This window comes from Balaenoptera musculus, chromosome 14 (assembly GCF_009873245.2).
Source record: "Balaenoptera musculus isolate JJ_BM4_2016_0621 chromosome 14, mBalMus1.pri.v3, whole genome shotgun sequence".
In the NCBI taxonomy this organism is placed as follows: Eukaryota; Metazoa; Chordata; class Mammalia; order Artiodactyla; family Balaenopteridae; genus Balaenoptera; species Balaenoptera musculus.
The window spans coordinates 606,880-620,305 of NC_045798.1; the positions used below are offsets into that span (position 1 = coordinate 606,880).

The window sequence follows — 13,426 nt, forward strand, 5'->3', positions numbered from 1 at the left end:
TCGCTGTGGACGCCGCGGCTTACGGGTGGCCAGCGCGTGGTCTGTCTTCAGTGGGGAGAGTCTGGGGTGGAGCCGGTGCCCAGTGAGAGGAGAGGCCGGCACAGCAAAAGCCCCCCCTCCCAACGCGCCAACCTCAAGAGGACCTGGAACAGAATTCCAGGCCTTCCCACGCCTGGCCTGTGCGACTGGCCTGCTGCCCCGCCCCCCATAACCCTGCCAGGCTGGCCTTCCCCGCCCTCCCCTGAGCTGAGCTTGGGCGCAGCGCTCCACAGCCGCCTATGCAGTCCTGACCTCGCCCCGCAGCCATCTTCAGTCAGTTGCTAATTTGTTTATCACCAGCCTCCTTCCAGTGAAACCCAAGTTCCCTGAGAACAAAGATCTCATTCGGGAACTTCCCTGGCGGTCCAGTGGTTAAGACACCGTGCTCCCAATGCAGGGGGTGCGGGTTCAATCCCTGGGCGGGGAACTAAGACCCCACATGCCACGCGGCAAGGCCAAAAAAAAAAAAAGTACAAAGATCTCATTCTTGCAGTCCAGCGCGGGCAGGGAATGAGTGACTGAATGAATGACTCGGGGGGTACACACAGACCCTGGACAGCAGGGGGTAGGGAGTGAATGAATGAATGACTCAAGGGGGATACACACAGACCCCAGACAGCAAAGGGTAGGGAACGAATGAATGAATGACTCGTGGGTGTACACAGACCCCGGACAGCACAGGCAGGGAAGGAATGAAGGAGCAGATAGATGACTTAGGCCCTGACAACTGACTGGTCCCACCCCCCTCCCCTCACGGGGTCTCGAGGGTCGGCATCCAGAGGGTGCTTTGGGTTTCACACAGAGTGGGGTTCTGCCTGTGCTGGGGGCCGTCCCCACAGCATTGCCTAGCACCTCACATAATTCTGGAATGTTCTGTCAGACAAAGTTCACGAAGCCGACAGCCTGCTCAATATCACCAGAGCCTTGACCCTGTTATGAAAAACACAAAGTTACTTTTCATTTTCTCCGGGTGCAGTTCCCACAGATACCAAGGAGGACTGGGGCACCTCCCTGTGGGTAACTTTTCCAAGAGCCACGAGGATACACTAGAGCGCCCCACGGCCTCTGCTCTGCGCACCCACGCCGGGACTCAGGCCCGGCACTCACATCATGAACGAGTCCTTTTCCCCCAGCAACTTCTCTTCCCATCAGTTCTGCCCCTGTAGCTTTCTAATTCTGTGCCGGGGTTGCGTGGTCCCACCGTGAGGGGCGATGCAGGGTGCTGTGACAGTGGGTGCGGAGGGCAGCCCCGTCCTTCCGGGGAGCCCTCCCTGAGCCCTCCCCGCAGGCTCCGCCAGCCGACTGGCAAATCTGCTGCCCCCAGATGGGCCAAACGTGTCTGTCCCTGCAGCCCCCCTCCTCCGCTCTGTGCCTCATCGGTCCCCTCCAGCAGCTCCTGGCAACAGAGCGGCGGCCACGTCACTGCTCAGTGCCAAGGGTGACATCGCCTCATGCCCGGGGCAAACGTGACGTCCCCGAATCTCCACAGGCCTCACGGGCCACCAGCTCACCTGACATCCCCCCACCTCTGGCCGGCCACGTTGTGACTGTAATTACACCTGCATGCACGCACGTGTACTCACGTTGTCGTGTACACGTGCACACCTGTACACATACTTGCACGCATGCCCAAGCACACACACACTGACACACAAATGCTCACGTGATGGCTAGGGTCCCACGCACTCTGCTCCCCGTAGGAACGCCCACGCCGCAGGTACCCCGCGAGGCCGGGCCCCTCCTCCGAGCCGCTCCTCGGATGGATGGCACCCGTGGACCCGGAGCTTCAGGGCGCCCTCCGCATCCGCTCTGTGCACTTTCGCTGGCACGACACCCCTCTGACTCGCTTCCCCTGTCCCATCTGCCCCTCCCTCCATGGCCTCCACGAGAGCGGGGATTTCTGGGTTCTCTTCAATCCTCTGACCTTGGGGCCTGGAGTGGCACCTGGCCCACAGCGAGGGTGCCACAAATACTTGGGGACGGCCAGCAGTCGCCGCTTTAGGACCCACTTCCCGCCCACCCCTGGCCCCGCCTGAGCTGCAGACCCCGCCGCTTTCGGCTCCCGTCTCCGGGGCCTTGCTGGGGCCTGGGTCCACACCTAGGACGGTGGGTCACGCCAAACCCACTCTCCCTTTTCTCATCAGCGGCTCTCCCCGCAGCCCTCGCTGCGCTGGAATAATGAACGATCCCATGTCAGGAATGAATAAAAGATGGCCCCTGGCCCTGCCACCCGCCGCTGACCTTTTTGGAGCCGACTGTATTAATATATTCTCCTGTTGTCAGACTCAAAGCGCTAACTGCCTTATGAATTATTTATCAACACAAAAAGTCTTAACCAGAATGGTGTTAACATTAATTCCTAACCTTCTGGGTCCCGGCAGCCCCGCCTGTTCCACATAATTGAATTTCACTCCCAGCGGCCTGCCCGCCACCCACCCGCTCCCCAGAATGACCGTCCCTCCAGCCGTGGCTCCTGGCACACGTGGTCGTGGCCTTCAGGGGTTCCCTAGAGCGTCGGCGTCCAGCTTCTAGGGACAGGACCCGACTGGACGAGAGTCCTTGGCTCGTGCTGCCTGAAGGTGCGAGGGGGGCGGGGCCTCCAGGGGCCTGAATTGCTCTGGGCTAACCTGAGGGGCCAGGGTCTGCCCGCACCCCAGGCTGGGCCAGGAGGGGAGGGCGCCCCCGCATCTCCGCCTCTGCAGCCGCCGCGGGGTGGGAGCAGGTCGAGAGGGGCAGGAGGGGTGGGGCCGGGGGCAGAAGCTGCTGCCTGCCCGGAGGGTCGGGGGAGGAACCTGGGGAGGGGGCTGTGGTGGCCCCCACGAGCCCTCCCAGAGCCCAATGCGGAGCGACCACGCCGTCCAGAGCTCGGCCTCACACCCCCCTGCAGGCTGCGCTCTGGAGAGGTCTGCGGCCAAGCGCCCCTGAATGCCCGCCCTCAGAAACGGTCATGGTGAACACTGCTGCCCTAAGCAACTAAGTCAGGCCAACTGGTTACTTAGCAACCGATGACAAACACACGAGTGAAAAGAAGCTCGCTGGCCTGGCGAGGGGGCTCCTGAGGTGGCAGGGCCACACTGCAGCAGGCATGTTCTTGGTCACCCTCCCACTGAGGGCCGAGGCCCATCCCCTCCCGTTGGGCCTGGGCTGGCGAGGCTGAGCTGACCGATGGAAAGCGGCACACGTGCCAGCAGGCCAGCCCCAGGGCTGCCTTGCCCTCTGAGAGCCCCGCGCTGCCCCACTGTCCCACAGGGAGACCCCCGCGGAGGGCCTTGAGCTGCCATGGAGAGGGTGGGTCCGTGCCCACCCAGGAGCCAAGGGTGTGAGTGAGGCCACCTTGCGGCCTGCCGCCCAGCTACGGGGGCAGCACGCCCAGAGCTGAGTGCACAAAGCAGTGGGATACGACAAGACAGCTAGAACACGTGCAGCTCTGGGGGCCAGTGGTTTCTAGAATGTCCCAGAGCCTTCCATATGGAGAGCAGGGGAGGGGAGGGACCCCGTACGGAGGCCAGGGGCTCGGCATCGGGATGGAGGAGCTTGTAGGGCAGGGGCGCGGTAGGGTGTCCGGGGTGGTTTCTCCTGGTAGTGCCTGCAAAGTGCCCAAGGGGGGCCCAAATCCAAGGCCCACTGAAGGCCTGACCCCGCAAGCGCCGGCTGCGGGTGTTCTCCCGTCAGCGGCTCCACAACGCTAGGCGGGCTGGTGCGTGCGCCGCAGCTCCTACCTCTGCAGCGGGCTGAGGCCTCTTCATGGGTCTGCTGCCGGTTTGAAATAAAATAATGGGGGGTGGGGAGGAGCCTTTTAAAGATGGTTGCAAAATGCCATGGAGACTTGAGGTTTTCTCACGAATGAATGCTCTCTTGTCACTAAATCCGACCCCTGCTCAGATGACAGCACAAGATACACACGGGTGACACACCCATGTCACCCCCGAGGCCCGGACAACCCAGCCTGAAGCTTCAGGCCCCCAGCTTCCAGTCTGCCTTGCCGACTGCTCCCCAGATCTCCCGTGGAGCCACCCACCCAGAGGGGCGCCAACGCCTGACGTGTGTGGGCAGCTGGGACGAGCCTTGCTGAAGCCATGGGCTGGCGGGCCCCTCCCTTCCTCCTTTCGGGCCCCTGGCGCACCTGCACCCCAGCTTGCATTTGCCCTTGGCCCGACCTCCCTGCTGGCTCTTCCTGGGACGCTGCCCCTGACCGCTGGCACAGTTGCCCCCAGATGCCCTCCGCAGCAGCCAGCACTCCTGGAAGCACCTGCCGCTGATGCATCTGCTTTCTCCCACCATCTCCCCGCCAGGGCAGGGACCCCAAGACTCGCTCTGCTGTGCCCCCAGCGGAGCACGGCCCCAAGGGCGGGCGGCACAGAGGCCACAGGCCTAGGCAGACGCGTGAAGTGTGACAGCGACCCGCCGCACAGCGCAGAGAGTAACAGCAGGTGCCTGGCAGGCGCGCGGATTCTCCCCGCAGCCCTGTGGGGCGGGTCCCGGGGCTCCACTGTCTTACAGATGAGAAGACTGGGGCACCGGGTGGCACCCGGCCCGGCGGCTTCACCTCCTCTCCCGACCTGAGACCCTGCTAGGCCCTGCCCAGCGGGCCGCTCACCCCCTCAGGCTTCACAGGACCTCGGACTGGCAGTGCAGCCTCCAGGCAGGCAGGGGCTAGTGGCCTCTGGCTCTGCCATCCCTGCTCCTCCCCTGCTCGACACCTGGGGGCCACACATGACCTTCCTGGAGGTGGCTCCAGCGCGTTCCTGATAGGGCAGAGCTAGGAGCCAGAATATTCACCGACCCGGAGGGCCAAGCTGTCCTGCTGGGTCAAGCGCCCAAAGGCCAAGGGGCCCGCGGGCCCAGGGCTCCCAGAGGCAGGTGGCTGTCCAGGTCTGTGCCACCCCAACCTGACTGTGACCCGTGGGGGCTCTGAGACGGCCTCCCCCCAGCACGCGCTGGGTGCTGCTTCATGAGAGGGCGAGCAGGATACAGCAGTGGGGCGGAGGGAGTGATGCGGGCTCAGGGCCAAGAGGTTGGGCCAGGGACCCCCGGGGAGCACAGGACGCCTCCTTCTCCCACCCCAGCGTCTGGCCGGACAGAGGGTGGCCGCAGGAAGTTTCCTGGCCGGGAGGGCGGGTCCCCAGGACCCCGGAGGGGCCCAGGTGCTGGAGCCCTCAGGGGGAGGGCGTGCCGCCCTGGCAGGTTGACCTCTACGCGGGACAGCAGAGTCAGGGGCCAAGGACCCGGCTGCCTGCAGAGGATGGCCACAGGCAGAGGGGCCCAGAGTGTGCCCACGGGAAGCCCCGGCAGGCAGACCGGTCAGCCGCGCACGGCTCCACTCAGGGCCGCTCGTGTCGGTGAAATCCCAAGTCCTTGACCACTCCTCCCTCTACACCAGCACCCCCTCTAAAGCTAGCACCCACCCCCCATACCAGCACCCCTCTGCCTGCACCACCTACGCCTACAGCTCCGTGCAGGTCACCTGCTTCTCTTATTTATCAATTACTCTGTCCCTGCTCTATCTGGGGCCTAGACCCCTTTTAGGAAGAACCTGCTGCCCCCTGCCTGGAGAGGCTCCCCACCCAGTGCCCGCTCACAGGAAGCCGAGCAGAGGCCCTGAGGGCCATGCTCTTCCTGGTGCCACATCCACCGACCCAGGTCAGCGATGAAGAACGGTCCGGCTGTCCTGGGCACTCTCCCCTCCTGGCCCTCCTCCCAGCGGCAAAGGCCCCCAAGGCGAATACATCACGGTCTGCTTCTCTGGGAATAACAACCGCGGATGTACCCACATGCCATGTTCAGAATCCCTCACAACTGGCCGAGGAGGCGGTGCTGACCCCCCTGCCCCAGGCCAGGCCAGGAGAGGTGCTGGATGACAGGGGCAGCGGGACGCAGGCTCTCTATCAGCCCACAGGGAAGGATTTCTGGGTCCTCCACCTGGTCAAATGTGGGGCACGGCTGCACCCCAGGACCCGGAGAGGTGGGCCAAGTGAAGGACAGACGAGGGAAGAACGGACGAACAGACGGACGGATGTATGGGCAGACGGTGCCTCCTGACAGAAGGCTGGCTGGGCACGGGCTGGGGTTGCATCACAGGTGAGGACACTGCCCACCGCACACCCGCCGTCCCTGGCGACCCCTTCCCAGCGGCCCCTTCCCGGCTGAGGACGGTCCTGTGCTCAGAGGTGGGAGGTGGGTGCAGTTCCCGGCTCCAGGGAGAGCCTGACGGGCTTCCATTGCTTTTGTACAAATTACGGCTGCTCTGCTCGGAAGAGGCCCGAGGAGCAGGGTAACGGGTGTCGTAAACCCGCCTCGTAAAGACGGAGCCTGCCGCAGGGCTGCGAGCGGGGCAGCTGGGTGGGTCAGAGGAGGCCCGGCCGCCAGAGCGAGCAGGGGCCGCTGCAGGGGCTGAGGGCGCTGAGCCGCGGCCGCGGTGGGCACGGGGGCAGGCAGGCCTCAGGACGGCCCAGGGGCCCCCCGGGCGCCCCTGCCAGCCTGCAGAACTCGCCGCCCGCGTCCACCAGCCCTCCCGCCCCTGAGGGCTCACGGGAGCCGACTCCCCCGCCACGTGCCGCGCCTCATCTTCAGCCACGATCGCCCCTGGCTTACGGGCGAAGCTGGCAAGTGACCTGCAGGCGGCCAACCAGGTACCCCGTCCCCGGCGGGCCACCTGCTCTGCCCTCCCGAGCCCCACACCGGGGCTCCCAGCAGGCAGGGCTGTGCCGCTCGCTCCTGCCAGAGAGGGTGACGGGGCAGAAACCCGAGCGTGGAGCCGGGAGCCACGACGAGCATGCCCGGGAGGAGGGCTGGCAGGACCCACAGGGCGCGGGCGCGTGCACACGCGGCTCATGGGACATGGCCCTGCCGGCGTGGCTGGAGCTCAGCTGGCCTCGTCCACTGCCGCACCTCCCAGGGCTGTGCGCGGGCTGGTGCTGTCACACACGCGTGCACGGCGGACCTCCCCCGCAGAAGCCGCTGCGCCCCGAGTGTGAGAGGCCTCGTCAGGGTGGGTAGGGGCTCCGCTTCGTGAGCGGCCTGTGCGTCCCCAGGCTGCCCAGGTGCCGGCACCCCTCGCATGAGGTGCTGACACTCCCACCAGAGAGGGGGGCGTCCACAGCCCCTCCCCATGAGCCTAAGGGGTGCTTACGACAACAGAGCCTCAGGAGGCCACGCCGTGCCACCCGGAGCTGAGGCCACAGCACCGCTGCCGCTTCCTCCTAGCTCTCGGGACCCCGGGAACCAGCCACCACGCTCGAGGAAGCCCAACCAGCCCGCCGGGCGAGGCCCACGTCAGAGGCACTGAGGCCACCAACCACGAGCTGGCAGCAAGCCCCAGATGGGGGAGGAAAGGAGCCTCCCGTGACCCCCAGATGTCGAGGTGTTTCCTCGACAAGGAGCCCCTGCGCCCCCCCTCCCCGCCCCTCCAGACAGACGTCCTCGGCAACAGCTGGCTGGGCACAGCGCCAGCCTGGGCCCTGCCAGCCCTCGTGTCGGCTCTGTCTGGGCCACGGCAGCTGCTAGTTTTAACTCTGCCCTACTGCCCAGGCTCCAGGGGGAAGGGACCAGCCAGGGGCGCGCCACAGGCCGCAGCAGTCCCCTCCGCGGCCCCGGGGCAGGGCGCCAGCTGGGCCTTGACACGTCTTATTCGCCCACTTGCGCCAGGAATGCGAGGTGTGGCGGTCCCTGAGACCCGGGGCTGGTGCTGCAGTGCAGGTGATGTGAGATTGGCAGGCTCTCTGCAGCCCGGCCAACAGCTCAGAGGTCACTTCCAGAAACCCCCTTGAGGCAGTCACGCCCATCAGCTAACGATGCCTTGTGTATCTGTGTGTATGGGGGCCACCCCGGCAGGTTCGGCATGGGGGGCCCCGCCCGACCCAGGTGAGCCTGGGCATCCTGGAGGCCGGGGTGCAGGCAGGTGCCCCTTCCTCCCAGCCCTCCGCCGCTCTACTGGGAACCAGAGTTAGAGGCTCACTGGCCGCCCCCGGAACTGTTCCCGACACACGTGGGCCCCCGGCCCAGGGCCTTCGCTCCCGGTGTGTGCGTGTGTGTCGGGGCCGCTCCGGTGTCAGGGCGAGGTGGGGAGGCCTTCCCGCCACACCACGCAAACTCCTCCGCAGAGCTCACCACCTCCATGGGGGACGCTACTTATCCCCGGGGCAGGGGCGCTGGCTGTTTGATTCCTTTCCAGCCGCCATGACGGGCGGTGGGCGGTGACCGGTGCAGAGCAGCCGCTCAACCCAGGTGTGTTGAGGGGAGGAGGGAAGAAACAAATGCACCCAAGCCCAGGGGAGGGCGGGAGGACCGCGGCTCAGCTGAGACTGGCCAGTGAGGGTGGGAGAGGTGCTGTGCCTTGGGCTCAGGCAGGCGAGGTGGAGGGCAGGCTTCCTCCCATTGGTGACAACCAGGGGCCGGGGCGGGGCGGGGCTGGGTGGGAGGGGACGGCAGGGACGCCGGGGTGTGGCCAGTGCCGGGGGTCCCTTAGCAGAGACCCCTCCTGACAGTGGGCGCTGCAGCGGGGTCTCTGCCCCCGTGCCTCAGCTTCCTCATCTACAGGGTGGGCAGTCATCGCCAGGATAACAACGTCCACCCCGGAGGGTGGCCGTGGGACACCTGCCCGGGTCACTGCGGCGTCACTGCTGCTCGGCGTCCTCCGCTCCCGTCCCCGGGCAGCACGCTCGGCGTGGGGGCAGGGCCGGCCTCCCGCCTCGGCAGGAGTCTAGATACTCATTTCTCTTTAATAGAGGAAAGCCCCAAGTCCCCAGCTTCGGCGGGAGACGAATCCTCGTGTCCTTGGTTGCAAGCAGCCAAATTAGGAAAATTACTTTCTAAGTAATCCTATGGCACTAACGCACCTCTGACGGCGGGCTGGGGAAGCTGCACGGAGCTTTTGGGACGGACGCTGTTGGGGATGAACGATAATTGGGGATTTGCTGGGGATAAATCTCGGCAAATTAAACTCTTTTAAGTACGGTCTATAAACCAGGTCAGACGACAAATGCCCCCGCCCCCCGCCCTGTCACCTAGTACGGGGGGAGGGACGCTGTCGAGGAGAGGCAAGCACAAGCATGACCCCTGCTGGGCCTGAGGCCCCAACTGCAGACACGCACAGACGGCAAGGGACACACAGGCCAAGGTACACACCTACACGCAATGCCACGTGGCCAGACACACACACACACACGTACTGCAGAATCACAGTTGTACATGTACAGAGGCACCCGTGCCACGTCCAGACACAGGCTCTCAGATGGACACTTACATGCAGATACACACGTGTGGCAGGCACACACCCACCTGCTACATCCACAGACACATCCGGGCACCTCCAGACAGACATTCGAGAGGACAAGACCCAGACACACACACAGATGGCCAGAGAGAAACACGTGACGCTTCTACGCGTAGGCGTGCAGCCGCACGGCCACACAGAGGCACCGCCTCAAGGCACGTGCATGTGACCGACACATGTCAACACACAGGGGTACACAACACACACTCCCCTTTCACTGAGAGCCACACACAGACATGGCCCCCAACCTGAGTGGCACCCTCAGGTGTGTCTGAGGCCTCCACAGTGAAATCTGGATCTAGAGGCAGGACTGCAGCCGCCCTGAGCTCGGCCCAGCTGGCCTCCAAACCCCAGCCCCCTGGCTCCTGGCAGGGCCGCCTGCCTGCCCCCAGCCCCGAGCCGCTGCCTGCTGGGCAAGGGTCCTCTGGGCCCGTTTCCATTCCTCCAGCCCCAGGGGCAGCCCCCCCTGCTACCACGCCAACTGGGCAAGAGGGCCACCAGGGCCGGGTTGACCATGCGTGCCCTGCAGCGCTGGCCGGCACACGTCAGGGACCTGCGGACACATCTGCTCACGCCAGGGCCTGGTGCGCACACGCAGGCGTCTGCAGACATGGTTCAGGAACCCCACGGCTGAAGAGCAGGCTGGGCCCCTGCCCGCCACCATCTGTCACTCCCGTGCAGCGGCGGCAGGGAGCTAAGCTGCAAGCAGCTGGCATGTTAATTACAGGTTCTTCTCCAGGAAACATTCAAAGCAGCGTTCTGGGGAGAAACCACGAATGACACATGGTGATTTGGAAGCAGAAGGGCCGCCCAGCAGCTCTGGCAAGGAGACTTGGGGCAGGCAGACCCCAGCTGCCCTGGGCGTCTCAGACACAGCGGGAAGCTCCACACAGGGCCTCCCTGGGCCCAGCCTCTCGGGACTCCTGGACCCTCTGGGACCGATGCAGGCCGGTGGGCCTTCTGGCCCCCACCGTCCCCGTTACCGTGCCAGCTCGCCCCAGTGCCGACCTGCACCACACTGCCAACCATCTCCCACAGCCCTGGTCCTGGCCCAGCTCCTGGCCTGAATGCCACTGCCAACACAGTCAGCTCCAGGGGAGGCCGGTGTGTCAGGACCGCCCAGGCCCGCGGGAGGAAGGAGCAGCACGGGCCACCGACCACGGCCGTGACCAGAGATGAGAGCACCAAGGCTGCCCAAGGAGCGCAGAGGCCTCCCCAGGAAGACAGCCCTCGGGCGGCCCCGGGACCGCCACCCGGAAGTGTCCAGCCCCCCAGGTCAAAGGCTCGAAGACGCTGTGGCCTGGCCCGGGGTTAGAGGAAGAAGGCAGAGCTGCCTGGGCCAGCGGACCCTGGGGGTCGGGGAGCTGGGGGAGAGGACGGCCAGGGATCCACGGCTGTCCCTGCCACCCGGGGAATTAATGGGTTAATTACACACCCTATAAAAAGCCCCTGTGATTTAGAGAGGCTGCCTGTCAAACCCTGGAACTCTGGAACTCGCAGTAAATCAGGGGCTGCGGGGATGAGGCGGGCGGAGCCCAGGACCCTGCCCTCCAATGAGCCGAAACGGCTGTAAATCTGCAGAAATGGCTTTTATGGAGCTCTGGGTTTTATGGTGTCATTAACAGTCCTCCTGATACTTAAGAGGAAATGAAATAAAGTCGTGAGGAGGAGGCTGGGGGACAGGGACGGGGCCCCCCCTTGGCTGGAGTATCAGGCGGCAGCAGGCCGTCCCCCTCCTGCCCCTGGGCCCCAGACGACAGCTAAGGGACTGGGGCTGCACACCCCGGTCCAGACTCTCCGGCCCGGCCGAGTATGGTCCGGGAGATGGTGTCAGGGCACTGGGGGGCAGCTGCTCCATGGGTGGGACCCCTGACACCAAGCGCTGCCCCACAGGACCCAGAGGCAGAGTGTCCGGCCCACCCACACTCCTCGCAGGCCAGGGCTGCAGGGCAGGACCCCAGGAGGGATGCTCCCTCGGAACCTCCGCCCACTCTGGCCCCATCCCCAACCTGCGCCAGCCCCCCCTCCCGCCTGGGGGCAGCGCCCGGCACAGTCGGGGCTCCTGAGGGCCAGGGTGCGGGGAGCAGACAGCAGAAGCAGGGCGGGACACTTACGGAGTAACCTCTGCCTGAGACCGCCTGCGCCGAGCTCTGCAGGGAAGGAAGAAGGACAGTCAGGAACCGGCGGCAGCCCCTGACGGCCACCCTCTCCTCCGAGGGCCTGAGCAGGCAGAGCCCGGCAGCCCCCTCCGGGTCTTTGCTGGAACTCTGGCCCGGGGCCACGCCGAGCACCACGGAGCCCAGACCAGCCTGGGGCCTGGCTTGAAGACCTGCACCAGGAGCCTTCCACCCCCAGACCTGGAGATGTGGTCCAGCCCAGCGGGGCCTCCCCACGTTCCTCGGGGACGGGCTCGGCCCTTGGCCAGATCTCAGCCCCTCCCAGAGGACCAACCCCACCTTTCCACACAGGGTTCTGGGCCAGGGGTCGACCCCCTCTCTGTGCTCAGGTCGACCTTTCCCTCACCACCCACCAGCCTCCCAGGTCACAGGGTCCAGCGGGAAACCTCGGGAAGCCTTCCTGGAGGAGGAGCTGGGCAACTGGGGCCTCAGATGTCAAGATGTGGGGGTCAGCTGTGGCCTGGAGGCTGGCAGCCACCCCAGAGGTCCTGTGAGGGGACCCCAACAATGCTTGATGGAGCTCCCTCTGGTTCAAAAGGGCATTTCGGATCCGATGGGAGAGACCAGTCAAGTGCATTTCACCAGCTCCCCAGGGCTGAGCCCTGAGGTCCAGGCGGACAGGACATGGTGACCGGGCAGGTGTGTGTGCGGGGGACATTGGCGCAGTCAGCGAGGGCGGGCTTGTCTGAGGTGTGTGGGACCCACAGACCAGGGTCCAGGCCACACTGAGGTCCAGATGCCAAGATTCTTCTGGGAGGGGTGACCACTGCAGCCTGGCCCACTCTGCTCTGCTCAGCTGAGGCCAGGCCACCCCTCCCCGCCCCAGGCAGACCCTGGCCGGCCCGGGCCAGCCCCTGGGGGTCTGCCAGGCCGAGCTCACCGCAGTGGGGGTCCCTTACCACCAGGGGTGGCCCAGCCCCAGGCCCTGCTAATGGGGGTGGGTAGGGTGCCATAATTGCCCCCAAGCTTGCGCCCTCACACCGCTGGCGCTGTGCTCAGAATCTGTCTCCGTTCATTTACTGCGGCTGGCAATTAGAGGAGTTCGAACTAGGGCAGCCCCCGCGGCCCCAGACAATTACCAGCCTATTTTCCCATCTTGTGGCAACAAGATCGGAGCCGGGCAATTAGGCCCTCCTCCCGGCCTCCCGTGCCCGCCCTCCCCCAGCCCCCATTTAAATGATAATGAGAGACGACTCGTTCCATTTAGCCCTGCAGAAAACCCATCTCTGCTCTGCGGCCACTTCTGCAGCTGGGGGTCAAGAAGACAAAGGCCTCTTCCAGGAGCAATGCCTCCTCCTGGGAACCCTTCTGCCTGAGTCGTCCCTCCCCCTGGGGCCCCTCTGTCCCCACCCCTAGCCCTGACATCACCTGCCCATCCCCTTCTCCAAGGTCCAGGGAGACCCAGGGGCCCTGGAGGGCTACCCAGCATCCCCACTGTGGGCCAAATCCCAGCGGCAGCTCCTGTGTGTTGCCTGCCTGGGTCATCCCCACACTGGGCCCCAAGAACACCCACCCCGGGACCTGAGCTCAGGGACCTGTCTTTTAGGCAGGACACCGAAGGGTGTCCCCGGACAGGCCAGCCTGTGCCTCGGCGGGGCACCCTCCCCTCCGCGTGGCCCCCAGTGGCCACCTCAGCACCCAGGCAGAGACCTGGAATGCTGGACACACAGGCCACTGCCAGCCTGAGCTGACAGGCCGGTCCGCCTGGGCAGGTGGGAGTGCTTCCAGCTTGTTCCCTGCAGTTCCAGACCTGCTCACCGGGCCAGAGACGCTCCCCCTACCCTTCTTAATAAACACATCTGTGCGAGCCATTCCCCATCCACATCCCTGATGGCTGCCTGCCTGGCACCCACCCCGAGCCCGCCCCCAGCGGGACACAGGACCTGCACCCCAGCACGGTCGCCTCCACGGGCCCTGGCCAGTGCCTCGTGGTTGCGCC

General features: G+C 65.4%; 1 protein-coding gene across 13 annotated transcripts in view; it reads right to left on the minus strand.

The window, feature by feature from the left end:
* FBRSL1 (fibrosin like 1) overlaps window positions 1-13,426 on the minus strand; it is an 86,175-nt gene that overhangs the window by 39,797 nt on the left and 32,952 nt on the right. For 12 of the 13 annotated variants that reach the window (XM_036874740.1, XM_036874739.1, XM_036874738.1 and 9 more), the window contains exon 4: window positions 11,425-11,460. The exons of the other annotated variant lie outside the window; for it this stretch is intronic. In XM_036874740.1, coding sequence (XP_036730635.1) covers window positions 11,425-11,460 — 36 coding nt within the window. The remainder of the gene's footprint in view (window positions 1-11,424; window positions 11,461-13,426) is intronic. 13 annotated transcript variants of the gene reach the window in all.